We start from the raw sequence: 19,244 nt of genomic DNA, 5'->3' as shown, positions 1-19,244 counted from the left end.
TGTGAATTGTTAACGCCATTGAAAATGGGTTTATATACATATTACATATTTCTATTCCTTCGGGGCGCAATCCCTAAATTTCCATACAAGGTGAAAAATCAAGATGGCCGCCGTACGGGTGGATTTGACAGTTCTATTATAGGTCGCAACTCAAAATTCATACGAGCATATTAAAATGTAAATGATGTTAGACTTCTCCGATCATATTTGAACCTGACCAGAAAATTTGAATCACACTTTTAGTAGAGGCTTTACTTTTTCCAATATATTCGTTTTTTAGTTAAAATTCTTTATTTTTCATGTTTCATGTTATTTTTTCCCGCACAAAAAATATATAAATAATTGTTGCTGCAATTTACAACCATCTCAAAATTTCAATAAACATATTGTAGCGTGGACGTGAAGAGGGGGCTTCCAGAATCGGAGAGAAAGACGCAGGAGGCCTGTAGAAGGTGTTTATTCGTGTGCTCTCGTCGGCGCTCCGAAATGGTTTCCAGACCGAGAGCGCCCCATATTTATACCCGTTTGGGCTCCACAACTATTGGTCGATGAGTCAGGCGATCCCATTGGCCGTTGCATATGGCTCATTCATTCGTAGAGGCCATTTTGGCGGGAACGAGAGATCAGGTGATCTGCGCTAGTAAACCATCGGTCCACGAGCGCCACTCACCTAATCTCTACGTTACAATATTAATGTATAATATATCTTTAGCCTGAAGAGCTTAGTGGTTAGGTTGATGCTAACCATCGAAATGTTCCCGGGTTCAAGCCCTGGGATGACCTCGATTGAAGAAAGTTTATTCGGAGTATTTCTGTAGTGATCGTTTCCTATCAGAGTTAAGCAATTGATCTGATTTCATTGCTGAAACGGTTACTCATCAAATTTGGCAAAACTATTTATCACCACTATTTTAATTTAAAAAACTTATAATCAATGTATATATTTACAAGTTTAATACCATAGGTGTGGCTTAGGGATAAAATTCGTAATGGCATTATGGTAAAATATAAATTAAATAATATAAAAATAGCTATAATGAATCTCTTGTAGAAGTAAGTATCCATATGTTCATTTTAAAAGTGTTTACATATGTAAATATGTACAATGTACGTATGCATAATATGTTCATATAATTTTGACGTAGCCATTCAGTATAAATAAATTACATATATGTAATATACATATGAAATATATGTATGTACATATTTATTATGATATATGTATATACACATACATATATTGGTGATAAAACTTGTAATAAAAAATGAAATAAATCATATATGAGATTTTTAAATGTGGCTGTCTGAAAAAATACGTTAAGTTCATTTGTTTTTTTTTTTCTATTTCCTTATTTGAATAATTATTTTCAGATTATTCAGTGATTACGGGATTTTTTAAGGTTCAAATTTCTTAGAGCTATATTTCCTGGTAATTTAATTCTAAATAATATCAATTTCGATTTGAATTTACAAACATATAAAGGTTGCTTCACAATTCAAAATAATATCCAAATATTGATTAAAACTTCTTCGCAGTTGTAAAGATATACTTATATAAACATTTTCATATAGTTTATTAATTCGATTGTCTCTTTCCTCTGCCTTTCCTTACTTTCTTCTTTTGCAATCTTCCTCTTTTTCATCTTCTTTACATTTCTTTGCCCTACATTTTCCGACCTGTTATTACGCAAGCAAATACATACATACGTATGTACATACAAAACAAAGTAAAACAATATACACACACGAAGTCGCGTGTTAACTGTCTGAAAGCGACCCTTATTCTAATATTATATACCTCGTATACGTAATTACACAGCCAGAAAGAGCAAGAATTCTAATTATACTCACACACAATTCAAACGCTTAGTTGAACGAATATGAATAATAATTCTCGCTTCATAAAATTCGCAAAAGTTCAATTTGCTCAAACGACCCACCATTTTTTTCATATTATTTTCCATGAAAATTACTTAAAAGAAATGGCCTCGTTTTTCAGAACTGATTTCAATGAAAGCTCGCCGACTCGAATTTTCCCCTCTAATTTATTTCGCCTAATTAAAAAGTCTCCGAAGCGGAAAATGCGTTCGGCGACACTTATCAACACAATATGTATGTAAATAAGGGCACATTATCCCGAACGACATTGGCGATCAACCTTTTTTTTTCAATTAAGCAATTATCGTCACCGTAAACGCGATAATTATTTAACGATCGACTTGGAAATTGAAAAAAACAAGCAACTTCGGAGCAACTTTCACGATCAGATACCACGATCGCCTACTCGGCCAAGTCTGAAAAACTTTACAGGCCAGGTATAGATATATATTATACGTATGCGAATAAGTGTGGGTGTAAATTTGTATAATTCGACCTCAGCACGCTACTAATTCGAAAGGCTTCGCTTTTAAAGTGGAGAAATATTCCAGCGTTAAGTGCGTATCACCGTGACCCACGATTTCGGCGAAAGATTAGCGACCTGGCCGTTAACGGCGCTGCGTGGGCCACAGGATATTTCGGTCATTTGCCTAATCGACGTGCTTTAATACCGACAAGTTCTCCCCTACGTTTCGGGGGTGTAGGGATACCGATTTATACCGAAATTATCAATAGGCCGAGCCGAAACTCGACGCTCGAAACGTGCCCGTATCACGTACTTAAAAGTTCGAGCGATCATAAATCGGCAAACGAATGTAACAAATCGAAAACCGTTTCAATAATCCAACTCAGCATATTCTCGAATATACATATACATTACAGCACAATGCTATTTCCGTACTCAATATCCGCGGGAATTAGCGAAATTCGCTACACAATGACGGGCTCCCTTCGACGCTGTTGAATCCGTTAAGTACTCCTATAAAACGATACTCGTGTCATTTCCGGGAAAATTCCCGGTGATTTTCCCATTAAGGTCGGCGTTTATTGCGCTCTACATATGATAGTGAGAATTTCCTCATGAATTTCTGATTCGTCATCGTTAATGCAACGTTTTTTTTTTCAGTTACAAACAGTTAGCGCTCTCTTATCAGGCGAATTTGGGCGTTCGTGGAAAACTCAAATTTTTCCGAACGCCCAGCTATATTTTCGAAATTTTTAGGCTTTCAAACTCAACGATGGACTCTAAAAAAGAAGTGAGATGATTTCATACTCCAAAATAGGGAAAAATCAAGATGTTCCACAATGCAATGGTTAAAAGATCAAACACAAACATAAACTGTTTCATTTTTCTGAAAAATTTTCTATTAAAGATAGTTTTATCTACATACCTATATACGAAGAATCAATAGATAAAGTATTGTATCGTGAACAAATCAAACTCTGACCCGTTTAAACACTTGACGCACAGTGACCAGAATTATATTTTATTTCTCCAAATATATTTTATGTATTCCTCATCAAAACCCGTATGATTCGAATTATCTCATAACGAAATAAAAACATTAATCAATATCAACAGGATATTCAGTACGTGCCGCGTTCAATGATCAGTATGATAATGATATCCACCTTGGAATGACGGTTGTACTTCAGCCGCTATTTTATTCATTTCTTGCACTATTTTACATTATTCGACACTTAATTCACGATAAAATGATTTTTATAGTTGATTAAAATAATTGACCTCGCATTATTTCAACTTAAAACACTTATATTTAACTGGACGCTTGACGTCCAGCACAGTGGCAAACGGATTTTGTTGCACAATAAAGCAAGTGTTAAGGTCTATTCATACTATGACATCACGTACCGGCAACTGCACGCAACTAGCAATACCAAAAGTATTCATTGGTACATTTTTTATGGAAACATTCATGTCTAACGTCGCGTAGACGTAACAGCGAGTAACAGCGTTCGCCGACAAAATCTATTCATACTATACAGCAGTCATGTCACCGTAACATATCAAGCAAAACCAGTTATCATTAGACACTGTAGAAATATTAACACACAAGTCATGTTCGTGAATGCACGCGTACTAGCAAAAGTACGCATGCGCGCATATGAATATTTTCGGAAATATCGATGATACGATGGTATGATAGATGATACTAAGCAAGCAATTTTGCGCCGTATCTTTGCGCTCTGTAATGCATATGCAAGCCGACTTTACCTTGCACTCGGCCAAAACTTGCCGAAACCGTGAGGTTATAGATAGTATGAAAATAAGCTGTCGTTTACGTGAGCTGCTGTGCTGTGCTGTAGTCGTGAATTCACTACCATGGATAGCATGAATAAATCTTTAATAGTTTATAAACCTATATATACATACATAGGGACTATAAAAATAGCTCATCATTCATTATTCAATACCATTACCAGCAATGTCTCAAATATACATACATACATATACCACGCTTTCAGTAAACTTCCAGTTGTCACCCACTCACTACCCATAAATGTTATGTTGATAATATGTATTTAATATTAATAAGTCCATAAACATCCAAGATAAACAGTGACTATGTAGATACATACATACATATACGTACGTGTCATAATGTCGTATCAGTTAGTACTAATTTTATCTCGAATTATTCTACGTTAAACTTTGGCACGACACCCCCACTACTTCCGGCGAGATTTGACCCGAAACTTTGTCGCAAAACTTTTTGCTAAATAATTAATATTTAAATTTACACGGAACAAATGGTACGATATACTAACGACCCGCCTAAAATTATACTCTCTACATACGTAATATTACCTACCTATATAATGATATCAAGTCGAAAAAAATTGAGCCTCAAATCTGTCCTTGTATCTTTTCCAAATTAAAGGCAATAAAAATAACGATAATATAACATTGATATCCGTAATAATAGCATGTGGTTTCAATACATGAAACGATAAAAATGTATATTGAGAGAACTATACAAATCATTGGGCATGGAAATGTGTTATGCCCGTAACTTTTAAATAGATCGGCCCAAACTTTATAGAACTTTCGTGCATGCATAATGTTTTTCTAATTGTAAAATGAATGTTCTCGGATTACACGATAGCCATAAATAATGCAGGCATTGTGTTATTGATTTTTATGATTATATAAAGAGTTACACGAATCAAGAATGTAATTCAATCAGTCAATTAATAGTTTAATACAAATTAGAATTTGCATGTTCAACTCGCCCACACTTGTGACCATTGTAATCGTTCTAATTATTTATAAAGAAATTTCATTTTACGGCAGATGTATTTTAGAAATTTAATTCGCCTTGGGTGTACTTAAGAACACTTCAATTTGAGTATCACAGTTTCTTTGTGATAATCATGTACAGTCACTTTCAGGGGCGGCTCGTCGTAAGGAGCACTGGTGTGGTGAACCCGCATTCAAAATTAACAAATTTATATTAATATATTACATACCAGCAAAATAAAATAAAATCACAAAACAAGAGTGGATATTTTTAAGTATTGATGTATTGTAGGACAATATTACATACAATTGTTCGTGCCGAGCCTGGTGCGTCAACGATCTCGATTTCGAGTGTGCGTTTTTCTTCTCGCTCTTATTGAACAATTCTCTATACAAAATTTAATATTAAAATCAACGAAAAAGAAAGAGAACACTCAAATGTTCTCAACACATACATGTACATATGTACTTCCATGCTAAAGAAAGGCTAATATGTATAGATCAGTGCTCTAAAGTCACGATTTTTACGATCGGTTCTGAAAGTCACCGATCCCTCGATCCCTCGTTCGTTAGATTTTTAGTTATCGCCTTTGTAAACGTTTTATAAATATTTACTGATATTAAATACTTTGCCTGCTTTTAAGTATGAAAGCTCTCGTATGAGCGTGTTTCTTATTTTAAATATATGATTAATTTTGATTAAAAAACAATCAAATAAGCATCATTCCACTACTAAGCTTTCTATTAATATATAAAATGGGGGGAAATATGTGAAAATGAATAATCTCGAAATCAGTGGCAGCGTGAATATGAAAAGTAATGCTCGAAATGAACTAATAATACCTAGGTGGAAAAATTGGATCAAGTCCGATACGAAAAGGACCATCGTTCGAGCCGGTGATTGTTCACCTGGCGAAAGTTTCGCCTCCAAATGTCCCATTGACCTCTCGGGTAGGTACTTCTCCCTCTGGGTGACCTACTTGAACCCACCTCGACCCTTATTCTATAAGGTTCACCCTCGAAAATCACAATACGGTGTATTGTAAACAGCTTATGGCGAAGGAGACGGGGGACGTGATATGGGATTTTACGATTCGGACGTCGAATCTCGCTATGCCAGAATCAAAAAGTATCGAAAGGAATCAAAAAAGGGAGCGACCTCAATTTGCAATTCGGGAAAACCGATTGCATGCCCGGAAATCGTATAGCGCGATTACATTATCGAAATTGTCGGTCGTTTATTCGTAAGCTGGAGCGCTCAGAGTCAAGACCGCTACAATACGAAACAAATTGGTATTGCAGGCTTGAGCGTATTGATGAACGATGCAAATAAACTATCAAGCTTTAAAATTGCATCATTTTGGTTTTTAAAAAACATTTTCTTTGCGTCAAAATACTTTTTACTTTTTAACATTGGGGCGACTCCGTTGTTGGAGATAGCGAAATATATGTACGCATGCATAAAACATTATGTCATTTTTTAAATTTACACGACTATGTATATTCAACTAATAATACAATTGGCAAAGTGAGTACTTTTATAAAACCATGAGTTTAAAGTTTTTGTTTTGGGTAACTGTCAACTGACAGACTGCACATGCGCATTACCTGTACGAAGAATCATTATGTAATATGAAGTGCGACGAAATAACCAATTATGTATGTATATACTAGTGTTTTTACCCGGCTTCGCTCGGTATTTGTAATATAAACAGCATAAACCTGGCGAAACTAATAGTAAATATTCATTTCTTTTTTAATTAAATTTATTTGAATCGAAAAAATAGTATTCAACCATATATCGATAATGTCGTCATAGAAACTTTGATTTGTTTTCGACGCTCCCAACCAAATATATTCACACACATACTTACATACATAGTTACAAAGTCTCTTTCGAAAATATATATGAGACTATACAATACGTTGATATCTAAATATGTAATTATTACACTAAAATTATGCTGGGATTTGTCTCAACATATATATGTAAAATTTTCATTATGCGCAAACATACCGAATTGAACGGCACGGGTGCGTTCTTGGCTTCCTGCGGTGAAAAAGTATCTCTTACGCCACAGCTCTTTATTTCGAAAAGCTTCTACTAAACTTCTTTAGATTTGGGAATCACCGTTATCAATCACTGTTAAACCTATGTCAATACAAGGATTTTTGTCCTGGGTACCATAGCACAGATTATGCGTGCTAGCGTTTTTTTGCATGTGTAAAACTATCAGTTAAAAAACCCTGCACCCTTAAAATATAAAAAAACCCTACACCCTTGTTATATAAAATGTAAATAAATCATCATTTACAGCCGCACACCATCCACTGCTGGATGAAGGCCTCTCCAACACGCTTCCACTCGTCTCTGTTTTGCGCAACTCTCATTCATTTCACCCCACACATTTTCCTAATTTCGTCTACTCATCTTCTCTGCGGTCTTACTTTTACGCTTTTGTATACTCTCGGGTATCATTCTAGTACTTATTTTGTCCATCTTTCGTCCATTCTGCCACGTGGCCCGCCCATTGCCATTTCAATATCATTACTCTATCTATTATGTCCACTACCCTCGTCATACTTCTCACCCACGTATTCCACTTCATATCTTTCCTCGTTATGCCCAGCATATAGCGTTCCATACTTCATGTAAATAAATAAACTAACAATATTTATTTACATATTTTTACATTTTGAAAATAAAAAAAGAGAAAAGAAAAAAATTCCAATTAAATTGACGTATCTATTGACATAAATAAATTTGAACAGAATTTTACTCGCAACCCTTCCCAATGTTGTTAGAAAATTTAACATTTTTAAAAGTGTCATTTGTTTTCAAATTTAATATTGAAAAACCGTGCAAAAAGTATGCATATGTTTGGAAAATTTAGATAAAAATATAAAGAAGTCTCTTCTTACAATTTTCTTATTTTATCTAAGATGTTGAAACGTTTCTTTTATTTATCATTATTTCACGTGAAATTCTTTTCATTCCTTTTTTACTTTCAAAAGGTAACGAGATACCACCGGATGAGGTACTTAATTTAATAACGCGCGATATAAATGTTCATCAAAAGTGAAGAAGCGACTCTTAAACTTAAGTATTCCAATTAATCAAACGGACCCCGGGGATGCAACCCGCAACGGAGATGAACACAAAACGAAAGACGGGAGATGATACATGGCTAAGATTGACGGTGACACAAAAATACAAAGGCCCAAAAATGGTACAATAGGTACACCTGACGAAATGTAATGATCGAACGATCAGATGGTGTATCTATGTACATATGTATGTAGTGTTTGTGTATTTATTGTACTGACCCTACTGTGACGTCGAATATGTTGCTGCCGACGGAACTGGAGACGGCCATGTCGCCGAAGCCCTTTCGGGCGACGATGACCGAGGTGATGAGGTCAGGGATGGAGGTGCCCGCCGCCAGGAAGGTCAGCCCCATCACCTCCGAGGGGATGTTGGCAGTGTCGCCCACGATGTTAGCCCACCATACCATCAGGTACGAGTATATTGCGATCCATAATATCGAACCCAGGAACGTCACCGGAAACAACCGCTTGCCTGGCCACAAAAAAACAAACACCGATTAGTTCCACAACCATACACCAAAACTTCGGTCAAAGACTACAATACAAAACTTTTCCTCGAATATTTGTATTGTACCATTTGACATGTAGTGCAGTTGTCTTGGGAATCTGCAATACATAGTTTCCTTTTGGAGTGTGAAAGATTTAAAAGTACGACTTTGGTGGATAGACTGGTTGAATCGAATCTTCTTAGCAATCATTTTCGGGTAAAATCGGCAACAGAAATAAATGGTCGAGCTGGGCTTATAATGATAATTTTTTTTTCAGACGATTAGAAGAATAGTGCAATCCTTATCTTTCATATATAAAAATAGTACAAAAATGAAATTTAAATAAATATAATGATAATTAAATAGTGTTTTAAAAAAAGGTACCAAAACAAAAAACGAAAAAAACGGTGCCGGAAAACGCCGTTTCATTGCGTTACATTACAAAAGAAGCACTGACTAAATATATAAATAAATTCAATATTATAATCTTCCAGAACTTGCTAACCTATGTATGTATGTATATACATATATACTTGTAATTATAGATAAAATCAAATAAATTATTCAATTTCATTTGAAATGAACAAGCGAGTTAAAAAAGGAAAAAAAAACATCTGAAGTAGCTATTTTCAATTCGAATACTTACTCCTTCTATTTCTATTGGTTTGTTTGAGTATTTCTCATTATTTTATCGAATAATTAAATCTTATATATTTCGATTTCAATCTCATACATGATATACATATATGTATATGTACATATAAAAAGCTTTGTCGATAAACCTAATAATTTGACTCATTTACTATAGAAGTTTGATGAAGTACATAAGTCCCGAGTTGTCAAAACTTTGGTTTAGATAAGATTGTGGCAGTTGAATTATGTATGTAGAAACCACAATAATACGCACATGATTCAGTTTTAATGTGAAATCAACTCAAATAAATGCTTATTTATATAACTTAATTGAAATTATGTGATGATGAAACTGTTGTATAATGTAATCTTTGTATTTTGAAATCAATTCCTAGAATAATATAAACATTTTAACATTCATTAAACCTATTAGTGAAGTAAAAATATATATGAGAGATAATGGGAGCCTGTAAGGAAATTGTTTAAAGTTAATATTTTTGGCGATTATGTGGTATACGTGATTATTACAATTATTATTATTTTTCCCCATTAAATTAGCGGAAGCTATTTAAATTTCTATCAGTGACCAGACCGCGCAAAATGGCAAAGTTTCAAACCGATCGGAAGAATGTAGGAATAGTGTCAGACCAATAGGCGAAGTGAAACTAAGAATATCATTTTAATAAAAAAAAAAACTAATACATTATCTAAATACATAGGTAGATTACCTTTAGGTGTCCTGGTGTCTGGCAAAGTAAGCCAAAGTGGAAATATAATGGGTGCCAAGAGTAAATACGTCAACCGCTTGCGACCACTACTTGGCCACGACATGTCCAAAGGCGTCGGTGGTGTTTCATCCTCCTGCAATAAAAAATACTATTTTACAACTGAAATCAATAAGATTTTGGGTCTTATTTGCAATGTAACGAGAATCTTCATTGAATCGTATCAAAAGAAAAATCTGATAAGAAAAAACTTTTGTAACCAGATCGAGTGGGTCGATAGGTTGTCCATTGGGCAAGTCGACTATGGGGACACTGGTGGCACTTGCAGCACTGGCTGTCGTGCTGGCCGTGCTGGCAGCTGCTCCTGCTCCAGAACCACCAGCACCCCCTCCAGGCCTCGTGGCATCCAATAGCACCTTCAGAGACGCGATGGCGTGAAGTTGCGTCGCTTTTTCGTCCACTTTGCCTGCGCCAACAATAAAAAAACTTATGTAATACGGAAAAACGAGAAAATTGATAAAGCAAAGATCCGGCCACGTTCAACCTTGCTTTGAGAAAACATCTACTACATAGGAAAGTCGATTGTGGCAGCTCACTTATTGCTCGCTGCTGGAGAGAGAAGAGAGAGAGAGCATACATAGTTTGAGAGTTGGACACTTGCCAGTCGCTCACTATTCAAACTCCCCCTCGTCCGTAGTGAATCTTCGAGTGGCCTGAATCCAACTCTCATCTATGTAGCACACAAAGTACTGTGTACTCTGCCTGCAAAGTTTTACCTCGACGCTTCCACGTACTACACAATTAGAGTGGGACACATTCATATATGTACATATGTATACCGACACACAACGAATTTTTGTACAAAAGAACGGAACCTCACAAAGGCTGTGAAGGCTGCAAAAAGGCATAGTAACGTCCATATATTCATTCTCGTTTGTAAATAAGTTTTTGAGCTTTTTTTCCAATTATGCTATGGTCTCAAACAATAAAATAAGATAACACTATAGTCCTAACTTTATGAACAATAAAAAGCATTTGAAAAACAAAATCAAATCTTCATTTGTTTTCGAATTTTCGAACTTTTTTTTCAACCTACAGCAAATTCGATGTGCTACATACATATATTAAGATACTGTTAGTATTTTGACCTTTGTAAATTTTTATTTAAATATTTCAGCCAGCAGCACGGCTCGGTGGTTGGGTTTTTACCTAGCACCGAGAGGTGCCGGATTCGATCCCGTGAGTTGACCTCGATTGAAAAGAATTCATTCTGAGTATATGTATATGTAATGCAGCTGGTCAGACTTGGATAGTGTTGAAACGGTTCCTCGACTAAATTGGCTTAGTCGAGGAACCGTTTCACCTTCTATGGTGAAACGGTTCTTCCTTCCTACCTTCTATGTCACCACTATTAAATTATGATTAACGTACAATTATGTTTATTTAAAAGTTAAAATTCATAGATGTCTCGTTAATTTCGAGTTTTCAGTGCCCCGTAATTCAGCACTTATGTAATAAAAATGCTCCATTGTTTGCAATTAATCAGGAAGACGCATTGGGGTTTACCTGTTAGGCCTTCCTGGTATATATGTATATAATAATAATAATTTCAAAGCTCACTATTCGCTACTTTCTAAAGTAAGGACATACATTCATAATGTATGTGTATATAAATTTCATACACAAACAAATCAATTTAATAAAGAAAAGTATGTGACGCAGTAAACAATCGGTTTTGATCACAATACATCTAAATACGGGCAAATCAACGATTTTATTTATTATGTAATTTAAATTCATGATTTTTATAAAGGATTTATTAAATTTTAATTTATTAGTGGATTTACTTCATCGGAATTGGAGACTCTAATTGATACATACCGTGATACTAATTATTAAAGAAAATAGTAAAAAGGAAGTGGAGTCGAAATGCTACGACTCCACGACTCCGACTTTAACTCTACAGCCCTGGTGAAAATGACCGAAATCTTAATCAAAATTTACCCAGATATTGTGATGGTCAGAGTTCTTGAACTTATGATCAATATAATGTGAAGATGTTACATATATGTTAATTAAATTAATTAAAGATACCTATGATTTAACTTATTCTTATTCAAATTTATTTTTCAAAAATTCTAGTCTGCTTGATTAGCTTTTCGTCTCTTTTAGATTTTAGAGATTATTTAACAATATTTGAAAACTGATGAGGAAAGATTTCTTTTGGGAAAATACATACTGTATGTACATACGTTCTAAAATATTTTTGTAAGCTTTTTAAGTGCACCACGTCTCTGTTGAATTCATAAGTCGGGTGAAGTCATGAAAAGATTACAAATATCAGTACAATTTTTCAAGGAGAGCAGCAACAATTTTTCAAAATTTTTTTTTTAGTTTTTTCCCATTGCATTAAACGGCTACCAATCTCATTAAGGCATTAAGAGACCTCCATTTTGTTACAATAGTATAATATTTAGAAATACCGAAAAACTAATATATCGCCATCGGGAACAATACTATTGAGGAATATAGCCAGCAGCACAGCTCGGTCGTCAAGAGGGCTGTACACCCGAAACCTTATTTTTGTTGCCGTTCCTTTCTTCGATATATATATTGAGTGAATGTATATATTGAGTGAATGCGACAATATATATCAATATATATATTGAGTGAATGCGACAGTTGCGCTTCGACCAGATAAAACGTATTTTAAATTGACAAAATCGAGGTTTCGTATTCTCCTATTTTCTCCTCCGAAACTGGACCAATTTAAAAAAAAAATCATCATCGATATGAGAAAGATACTTTCTGTGCATCTATCGGCGTATTTTTTTTAAAATCGACCGTTAATTAAGCACGCTGGACTCTTTTCGTGGGTGTAAAAAAGAGGCGATTTTATAGATGTTTGGCGGCTCCTAGCTCCTATAAAAAATAACTAATTAAAAAAATAAAAGCACAGATGCATGCCAATGGTGGATATCCATAGCATATTAAAAAATAATTTCTCTAGTACCATAATTGAGGAAGGGAGAAGTCTAATACGTTTGTATGGACAAGGCGCTGGTGTCCAGCCCTCTTAAGCTTCTGCTTAACACCGATAGGCGCCGGGTTCGATCTCATGAGCTGACCTCTATTGAAAAGAATTTTTCACTACATATGTAGTGCTGCTGGTCAGACTTGGATATTTATGACTCCAGGTCGATCATTTCCAATCATAGTTTGCCAATTTTTCTGATTTCATTGTTGAAACGGTTCCCGATTAAAATTGGCTAAAATCCTTCCTACCTCCTATGTCACCACTATTTGAGTATGATTAATGTACAATAAAATTTATGTACAATTCATAGATGACTCGCTAGTTTGCGAGTTTTCCAGTGTCTAGTAATTCAGCGACTTGTATAACAAAATAAAATTTTAAAAAATGCTGCATCGTTTGTAATTGGCCAGGAAGGCGCATTGGGGTTACCTGTAAGGCCTTCCTGGTATACATATGTATATACAATTTCATAATTAAATGAGTTAATATAATATTTTACCATCGTGCATGGGATCGATGGTGTGAATCATGAGTTGGAGAAGGCCGTGTCGAAATTTGTGGCCCCCGGGTGGCGGAGCCCCCGGTTGCAGCTCCCCAGGACGGGGGCCCGCACCCGCCCCTGTACCCACGGATGTCTCGCTTGACGTAGCCGCATTGCCGTGCTGCAACACAAAATATCATTTTATATCGAAATCAATACAAAATCTTCATTTGATAAAAGCTTTTAAAAAACATGCATTTATGTCGATATAATACACAAATATATATTCCGACTAAATATGTACATATATTTGCTATCATTAAAACATGTGCATGTATTCAAAGTAAAAATGCACACAAATTCAAAAGCAGTTTTATGATGATGACTTTAGTGACCTAAATTGGATAAAATTTCAGAATTATATAAACCAATATCTTGAAAATGAAAAGTCATCGTTAAAACTGTTAAAACTTATAGAAATAATATACCTACTTTTAATATCATACATGAGTAAATAAAATTCATGCTTTCGTAATATGTAATGTGACGTGAAAAAGAGGCATATCTAAACGTATTTATGGGTTGTAAAAGGAAAATATTGACAATATAAAATACATTTTCACAGAAAGAAAGTTGCGGATCAAGTAAATTCAATGGTTTGGAAAAAGGGCGACGAAAATCCCTTTTGGGATTGGGATACGATAGCTTCTATGTGTACAACGTTCACCTTTGATTTTCTCAATTACAATACACGCTTTGACCTTTTCGCCTATTGTTTTATATTTATGTGTTTTCAAAATCAATATCGTATAATCAGAGATCGTCCAAAATGTAATAATTTAAATAATAACCCGGTCGCGTTAAAAAATGTAAGGCTTAAGACGACTTATTTAATTAATTTTATATGTATATAAGTCGAATTAAATTTACGCAAGGAATTGAAATCTTTCAATAAATCTGAAAATAATATAATGCAAAAAAGGCATTAGATTTAATTTTAATTTTAATATCCTTACTAAATAATTGAAGGTATTTAATATTTGAAGTGGGTTATCGGATTCGAAAGGGTTCAAAGTGAACGTACATGAACTTGTATTTACGATAAAGCGATCATTAATCACAATATCTGAACGTTCAAACTTTGAATAATACATCTGTTCTATACAAATGATACGATATATACGAACAAACATGTATTATATACATAGAGTATGATACATTTCTCGGGACGAAATACTCGCGTTTTTCCCGTTGGAAAATATTTGTGCGAAATTGGGTTACGTTTAAGGTCCATTTAATCTGGGCTATGTTAAAATACATATATAGAAATATATAATATTATGGGAGGATATCGTGCTTGAAAGCCAAAGCGTGTATATAGGCAAAAGGTCGCGATCGCGAAACGAAACCTTTTATCTTTTCTGTCTATCTATAGAAGATAGCATCGCTTATAATAAAATTATACAAAAGAAACTTTAATGCCCGAGCTTTTTCGCGTGCTCGCCTGCGTCTCGATTTGCGCCATAAAAACGTGGCTTTCCAACTTTTACATAATTGGGAAACCCGCCCTAAAATCAATTTTCATCAAGCAATGAGTGAAAAAAATCAAAAACAACCGGAAAAGTCCGTCAAATTAACTTCGCACGAAATTAAACCCAAACCACGACGATTTCGTTAACATATGTACGTATTATAAAAAAATACACAATATGGATATATTATATATATGCACATATATATATATATTTTGAAACCACAGCTTCATGAAAGATTCACGAAATTGTGAATGTAAAGAATTTCCTCATTTGGATTGGTTTCATTACGCAATACTATATCTATAAATTTATTGGTATATAATTATTGAAAATTTCCCTCGATTTACACGGACATTTTTACGCGGCTCTGATGATCTCGGATGTCTTCTCGTGTAGTTTTTATGCTGATTAAAAGTCAGCTGACGATCAATTCAGAAAGAAAAACGTGGTTTTTCATGGGACGTATCTATGGCGTAAATCAAAGAACGGGCGAACATATAAAATCATCTGAAACATCGACAATTGAAAACCTTAAAAATAATAATAAACAATGATATTTAATGGAGTGTGTATTATAATTTCATATGTAGGAAACGCTTTTAAAAACGCACATAAAATATGTAGCAGAAAACTCGCATTTTCCATCCAAAGCCCAAAGATCAATTATCAGTTTATATCTAAAATTATACGTTAGCGTGTTTGAGAATTTTTCTCGAACATCTTACACCCATAATCTAAAATATTTTCAGTAATGTAATATTGGTCTAGTAAAAACTTTTTCCAAACACATCTCATCTCCAGATTGGCAGTGAGAGGGAAATTTCCGTCTTTGTGATCAAATATTGACGGCAATCCGCCCAGATGTAAGATGATATCGGTGTGTACAAACCTTTAGTTAAAATTTGATCGGATCAGTTGAACGAACCTTTGGTTTCATCTTTCGTTCAACCAATCGATGTTTAAATAAAGCCCAGACCCTTCGATTTAATATGCATGAATTGTACGCCATTCGTATAGCTTTATGTAGCTATACGATTGATTTTTACAATTATAAATGATGTTTAAAATTGATATAGGCGAGTGCGGTTCTGCTTTGTATGCTGTTTGGATTGATTTTTAAGAGATATTACAGTTGGGTGAATGTTAAATGTTTACACATAACACAATTTTATATACATATATTACAGATCATACGATGACAGAGTAAGTATAGAATTGTAACGAATTCATACATATAAATAAATTGATTAACTGAATTTTAATTTATTAGCTGAATCTGTACTTTATAATTTAAATAATCAATATTCAGGCACCAAAATAAATTGTGAAATTACTCAATTTGACTTACGAAATTATTAAATGCGTATCGTTGTCGAGAAAATGACTATGCGGGCATAAAAAGGAAAATAGGGGAAAATATATCATTTAAAAAAATAACGAAGGAACTACATATAACAAATAATAGGTTATTTTTATAATACATTGCATATTGAATAAATACAAATACATTGAATATGAATATTGTAGCTTGATACGTTTTCTGATGACAAAACCTTTAGTCAGTAACGAAATAATATAAAAATAATTATATCCAATGGAAGTCACTGATAAATTAGTTCCATACATTAAAAAGTTCACAGTGATAGAATTCAATTAATATTATGAGTTTTGAAATATTTTCAAGAATTACAGGTACTAAAAATATTTTTATATAAAAGTTTTGATATAAATTCTACACATATACTATCATTATAGTAACTTTAAATTTAATTGGCCAATCAAAAACCAAAAAGTTGACCAATTACTTTATTACGTCATTAAACAAACTTCTAAAACAAATTTCACCTACGAAATGAATAAAATACACGTAAAAGCAATCAAAAACATAGCACGACGACATTACAAATAAATATAACGATTTGTGAAACATCAACTTCTAATTTTTTTAAGAAATAATTTTCTCGAAAAAAAAAATGAATCACATCGTAAATATCGAATAAAATTGAACTACTACATCCATTGAAACATTTACGACTCTTTTAACGTGAAACGGAAACAATACATCAAGCGGTATAAATTTCTACAGAAATATTCTACGGGTATAAAATTTTCACGAGCAATTAAATTGGGCGGGTTATTTGCGTTTTTTTTTTTTAATACAATAAACCACGTGAAATTTAAGTATACGTTAATCATGTAACATCTCACGGTAAAATCTACACTGATGCTAAAAGTTACTACCGATAAAATGGTACTACATATAAAACTACCGTTAACATGAGTTGCTACGATTTCATCATGATTCTACATATGTATATATGCTCAAAACTCGATATCGAGTCATAAATTCATTGGTGATAGGTAAAAGCGAATCGAGTGCGGGTGTGTCAAACAGTGCTCTTACCGTGGGCATCAGCTGGTCAGTGCTGCGCACCCTCGTAACTCTGTTTTTGTATATCACTTTTTTAACAAGTCTTTCGAATGTACTGTTCCAGCGCATGAAGCTGACGTAGAGCACATAGAAGCTGAACAGAACGAGCGCCTCCTGCCAGTAGATGTGGTTGTCGCGGAAGAAGTAGATGAGCGTGAGCAGGCTGACCGAGTAGAAGGTGCAGTCGCGGAAGAGCGGCCACCACGTCAGCGTGAGCACAGTCTTCGAGAAGATCGCGCACATCCCGATCACGAACAGAATGTTGAAGACAGCCGATCCGACGATGGTGCCGATGCCGACGTCGTCAAAGGAGACGAACACTCCGATGGCGGACGTGAAGAGCTCAGGAGCACTGCCACCCGCGGCCATGAAGGTAGCGCCAGCCACGTCGTCGCTGATCTGCAGCTTCTCGATGATGACGTCGAGCGACGGCACGAAGAACTCGTCGCAGACGACGGCCAAGGCGACGAACATGTAAACGAGACCGAGCACGTGGAGTACGATGGCACCGCGCCGCCGCTGCAGCTGCGTGAAGAGATCGGGAGGGAACAGCGGTGCCGTTTTGTTGGCGTCGTGCTCGGACCCCAATATCTCGACGCGATCCGTCGTGAGATCGACGCTGTACTCATGGTCGGAGTCGATGTCCGCGTCGCCCTCCAGCTCCGGCTCGACGTCCGAGTCCGAGTCCAGGTCGGGCGGCGGCTGGTGCTCGTCGCGCTCGCGCTCGTGCTCGTGCTGGTGCTGGTGTTGGTGTTGTTGTTGTTGTTGTTGTTGGTGTTGTTGGGGCGCGCCATGTCCTGCCAGCTGCAGCAGCACGAGCAGCAGCGGCAGCAGCCGCAGGGCGCGCACCATGGCGGGCCGCCTCTGGCCGCCGCCGCCGCCACTGCCCCCGGGCCGCTCGATACCGCGCCCGCACTGCGGCCCCAACGCGCGCAGGCGTCTCTCATCCCACATCCCACACACCCCACCCCCCACACCTCACACCTCACACCTCACACCCCCCATCTAAACATCCATTACTATACCTATGTAGCCCTGCTGTGAGCGTGTCTGCGTGGGGCCGACGCCGACGGTCTCCCTCTCCTCACGCCGTGTGCCTCCGAAAATACCTCGCCTCTCGTACTCACGGGTGGCAGCGGTGGGATCGACCGCCGTCGCGCGATCTCTACAAATATACCGAGACCCAACTGATTCGGTTTGGCATGAACATGCACGATTCAGTCAGTCAAACTGATCGATGAATGAAAGTGAACCGTTGTCTGCACCTCTTAAGCATTGATACAAGAAAACAATATAGACTTGAACTTCAACAATATAGACTTGATCAGCAGCAGCATCCAATGCCATGATGCTAAATATATACGCTATCACTAAGCCAGCAGTTTGGCTTAGTGATAGCGTATATATTTAGCATCACTGAGGTCATAGGTTCGTGTCCTCGCCACTGCTGGTTAGATTTGGGGGTTTTGTGACTCCAAATCGATCGTTTCTCTATCAGAGTTTGCCAATTTTATCTGATCATTGCTGAAACGGTTCCTGAAAATTGGTATTAAAATCTAATCCTGTTGTCACAAAAATCTGCCTGTGTATAATTTGTATTAATTATACACAGTAATCTGAAATCCATAGATGTCACTATGATTATTATTTCTGATTAATTGTTATA

The 19,244-nt window shown here is 35.8% G+C and overlaps 1 protein-coding gene across 1 annotated transcript in view; it reads right to left on the bottom strand.

The window, feature by feature from the left end:
- LOC143914100 (sodium/potassium/calcium exchanger Nckx30C-like) overlaps positions 1 to 18,532 on the bottom strand; it is a 28,433-nt gene extending 9,901 nt beyond the window's left edge. Inside the window, exons 1-5 of the mRNA XM_077434191.1 lie at positions 17,477 to 18,532; positions 13,631 to 13,793; positions 10,346 to 10,560; positions 10,098 to 10,227; positions 8,468 to 8,720 (exon numbers count right to left, since the gene is read on the bottom strand). Of these exons, the coding sequence (XP_077290317.1) occupies positions 8,468 to 8,720; positions 10,098 to 10,227; positions 10,346 to 10,560; positions 13,631 to 13,793; positions 17,477 to 18,532 (1,817 nt within the window). The remainder of the gene's footprint in view (positions 1 to 8,467; positions 8,721 to 10,097; positions 10,228 to 10,345; positions 10,561 to 13,630; positions 13,794 to 17,476) is intronic.
- Positions 18,533 to 19,244: the final 712 nt, after the last annotated feature.

This window comes from Arctopsyche grandis, chromosome 7, assembly GCF_051622035.1.
Source record: "Arctopsyche grandis isolate Sample6627 chromosome 7, ASM5162203v2, whole genome shotgun sequence".
Classification (NCBI taxonomy): domain Eukaryota; kingdom Metazoa; phylum Arthropoda; class Insecta; order Trichoptera; family Hydropsychidae; genus Arctopsyche; species Arctopsyche grandis.
This window is presented reverse-complemented; position numbering and strand designations above follow the sequence as displayed.